Below are 4,233 nucleotides of genomic sequence, written 5' to 3' on the forward strand. Positions count from 1 at the left end.
TTCTCCTGACTAGTTGAATTCTTTTTATTTCTTTTCTTTTTCTTCCTGATCCTTTAGTAGTCATTTCCTTAATTGTTTTTGCAAAAATCAGTATTTATTTTATTGCTTGTAATAAAGGAAATTTTATACAGACATTTGTTAATTCATCTAACATATCATAATCAGGCAATATGATTTTTTTTTCTACTCCTTTATCGATTTTCAACCTTTCAGGAAAATGTGGCCTTGAGATATATGCTGAAGGTTGTTCTATAATAGGAGTAATATTAGAATGTGTAGGATTTTTTTTTCAATATTTTCTCTCTGAGGAAGGGAAATCTCTTCTTCAGAGTTATTATTATCTTTTTGAGAATTCTTTTTTGTTTCCCGAATAACAATAGATGGTTTCTTGGTTGCTCCTGGGGGAAAATGGCTCTGAAACCGCGCTCCGCAGAAGACCGCGATGGTTTCGGTTGAAGACATCTCAGCACGGCCGCAGGACCACAGGGAACGGTCGTTCTGTCGGGCGTTAAGGGGTTTTTTTTTTTTTGGAACAGGCGACAACACGACGGCGACGGGAGCAGTTATGAACTCGGACGGCATGGAGGACTTTCCGGTAACGGACCTCGTGGACTATTCCGAGGATCCGCTATCTGGACAGTCAGTGTTCATCGAACCCATTTTCACATCTTCGGTTTTCGCAACTAATCCTGCAAATGACCTTCTGACTAGGGTTAACCTGACGTCTATTGCCTCGCCGGAACGGGATCTCGAGGCTCCGCTGTTATCTCCTGGGACCGCCTTCTTGCTCGCATCTTCATACCCCGAGGCTCTGACTCTCGAAGATATCCCTCCCACACCGATTGTTTTACCTTCCTCGCTCTCGGAACCTAGGGTTCATGTGCCCCCGCAGTCGAACCCGGCTACCCCCTCCGCGTCAAAAGGGTCCAAGCCCTCAGGATGTTTCAGTACTCCTGTGGTAAATTCATGTGCTCCAGGGCCTTCCTCGGCGGGCAATTCAAACCCTCTTTCAGATCATCCATCCGCCCCGAGAACAAAGAAGCAGAAGGCAAGATGCGTTAGGGCTATCAGGAAGGAAACCACAGTCACTTTCGGGAATTCGACAAGTTTCGAGGAAACTATGGCGCTCGCTTGCACCGTCTTGGTGGGTCACGTGCGAGGACGCACATTCTCGGCGGACCGCTTGCTTCGATGGGTTAAGGAAATCTGGGGCTCCCTTCTCCCTCAGCTCCCTGAGGTTGAGGTACTCCCCTGGGGATGGTTCACCCTCCAATTCGCTAAGGAAGATCATACGAACATTGTACTTGAGAACTATTGGCACATTGAGACAGCTCCCGTACTCTTGAAGCGATGGACCCCTTTATTTGATCCTGAAAGGGAGCAGATCGCTGCTGGACCTCTGTGGGTAAGGTTACCTGGACTCCCCCGGCAATATTGGAATGAGGAGGCCTTCATCAAAATTGGAAACGCTCTGGGGACATACTTGGATCACGATCGCTCTTATGTAGATACTCGGAGAAGAACCATGGCGCGCATCCTGGTACATCTTGACACCAGGGAAGGATTAGAGGAGGACATCACCCTGCAATGGGGAAGGCACAAGCGCATTCAGATACTGGATTATGAGGGTGTTCCATTTCGGTGCAACCGGTGTCACCAGGTAGGGCATCTCTATAAGGATTGCCCTCTCAATAAACGCGAGAACAGCCCTCCTAAATATACTCCTATTGTTCCTCGAAGAACTGCGCCTCAGATCTCCCCGCCTCAGATGGTTACATCATCTCCACATGGAGCGCTTCATCATCCTCCGTCTACTACTGAGGGCACATCCACTCCTCCCATGACAAGAACAAGGGCAGCAGCTGCAGCTATACAGAAATCGGGTACTGATCTATCTCCTTCATCTCATACTCTTTCCCTATCATCTGATTGCATTAATTCTATCTCTGTATCAAAGGCTTTGTGCTCTATCCCGCCGCCCCCTCCTACTTCTGCTACTATCCCTCCTTCCCTTACCCTTGATCATTCCTCGTCCCCATCTCGCCCTATAGTGCCTCTCCCTGAATCAAATCCGCCTCACCATTATTCTCTCTGGCCCCGACCCTCTCAATCTGTCTCTGATGGTACCTCGGGGCTGAGCATTATTCCCCCTGATCCTGGTCACACCTCATCCAGGGGACGAAAATCAAATTTGAACAAAGCCATTCGGCGTGCTGGGGCTGAAGTTGCTTCGGGACGTCAATCCACCATTGTCGGGGCCCTTAGAGCTACAAACCCCCTACAGCGGGGTCCCCCATGAAGTGCCTATCCTTTAACTGCAGGGGTTTAGCTAGCTCCCCCAAAAAACTAGCCCTAAAACGACTTTTTCAGGTCGAATTACCAGACATCATTTTCCTTCAAGAGACTTTGGGTTCTGCAGAATCTATATCTCTTGCCCTAAAATCGATTGCGCCAAAGTGGCAGTACATTGGGCTGGATGCTATGGGCCGTTCGGGTGGAATGGCCATTGGACTCAATCCTTACTCCATCAGACTGGACTCTTCATGGGGAGGGCCAGGATATTTGGGTGCTGACATTTTTTCCAAAGACCTTGGGCTGTCACTGCGTATCATCAACATCTATGGACCCTGTCAGCAGAGAGAAGGATTTTGGCGCACCCTCCTTGATCGATCATTGATGCAAGAGGAAAACCTGATCATTGGAGGAGACCTAAATTTCTCCTTGGGATATGGTGAATCATGGGGCTCATCAGCACAAGCAGACCCCATATCAGACTTCATGAGGAACCTGCTCGATCAACATGATCTCATCGACATCCCCATGAATCACCCTCTTCCCACATGGAGAAATCGAAGGATCGGGCCAGCAGCTTTGGCTCGTAGACTTGATCGTTTTTTGATCAAAGGACCACTGCTTCGCCATCTCCATCATTATAAGCAGTGGGTGAGTACTGGGGGAATTTCGGATCACTCTCCCATCCTGATGGAAATTATGGGTCCTCACCCTAAACCAAAAGCCCCTTTCAAATTCAACCATCTATGGTTGCAGGACCCTGGTTTCTCTAAACTGGTCACGGACTTTTGGGCAGCACACCCTATTAGCAGGGAACCCTCTTTGGCTAGGGGTTTTGTCAAAAATCTGACGGAACTTAAACATATTGTGATTGAATGGGCAAAGATGAAAAAAGCCAAGGAAGATGAACTGCTCATCTCGATAGAAGCAGACATTCACGCTCTGCTGGATGAACAAAACCTGGGCTTTATCTCTGTGGAAAGCAAACACAGGCTGGTCGAACTAGAGAAGCAGAAGCACAGTATACTCAAGCTCAGAGAGGAATCGATCAGGTTGAGAAGTAGAGCTACTTGGCTCAAGGCAGGGGATGAAAACTCCAGATTTTTTCATAATTTTGCAAATGGGAGGAGAGTGGCAAATACCATTTGGAACCTACCCTATCCTGATGGGGGTCTGGCAAACTCCTTCAACAAGCTCTCCAGCCTAGGCACTTCCTATTTCAAGGGTATCTTCAAATGCCCTGAGTGAACCAACCTTGCCGAGATCATCCGCGTAGCATCCCATTTCCTGAGGTTTGTTAACAATGAAGACTTGGAGGATCTTAATGCACCGGTCACCATGATCGAATTGGAGAACACCATAAAATGGTTTCAGAAGGAAAAGAGTCCTGGCCCCGATGGATGGACCATTGAATTCTATCTGGCCTTTTATGACATCATTGGAGAAGACATCTTGAAGGTGGTGGAAGAGAGCAGAACCTCTGGTCAGATCTATCATGCTATTAATACCACCTTCATTGCTCTCATACCTAAATCAGACTCTCCATCATCCTTCGCTGATTTTCGTCCCATTTCGCTATGCAATGTTCTCTATAAGATCATATCCAAGATCATTGCAAATAGGATCAGACCCATTTTATCCAAACACATCGCTCCACAGCAATTCGCTTTCTTGGAAAACAGGCAGATTCATGAAGCCATTGGCTCTGCACAGGAAGCCATTCACTCTATTTGGACTAAGCACCTCAAGAGCATTCTTCTCAAAATTGATCTCTCTAAGGCTTTTGATAGAGTCAGCTGGCTTTACATCAAGATGATTCTCATCCATCTGGGCTTCCTGCATCAGCTTATCACTTGGATTATGGCATGCATTACTTCACCAACTTATAGTATTCTGATTAACGGCGCTGCATCCCATTTCTTCCACTCAGAGAGGGGACTC

The 4,233-nt window shown here is 47.3% G+C and overlaps 1 protein-coding gene across 1 annotated transcript; it reads left to right on the forward strand.

Moving 5' to 3' along the window:
* Positions 1-2,481: 2,481 nt before the first annotated feature.
* On the forward strand, positions 2,482-3,540 carry LOC149212106 (uncharacterized). Its single transcript, XM_089388557.1, has one exon. The coding sequence runs from the start codon at positions 2,482-2,484 to the stop codon at positions 3,538-3,540; it is 1,059 nt and encodes a 352-aa protein (XP_089244683.1).
* Positions 3,541-4,233: the final 693 nt, after the last annotated feature.

The sequence above is a fragment of the Pinus tabuliformis genome, chromosome 1_1, assembly GCF_031772625.1.
Source record: "Pinus tabuliformis cultivar Carrire ecotype Pingquan chromosome 1_1, CPIR1, whole genome shotgun sequence".
NCBI lineage: Eukaryota > Viridiplantae > Streptophyta > Pinopsida > Pinales > Pinaceae > Pinus > Pinus tabuliformis.

Excerpts from the sequence above, each read along its gene's own strand:
- LOC149212106 (XM_089388557.1), top strand. The coding sequence starts at position 2,482 with ATGGGCCGTTCGGGTGGAATGGCCATTGGACTCAATCCTTACTCCATC.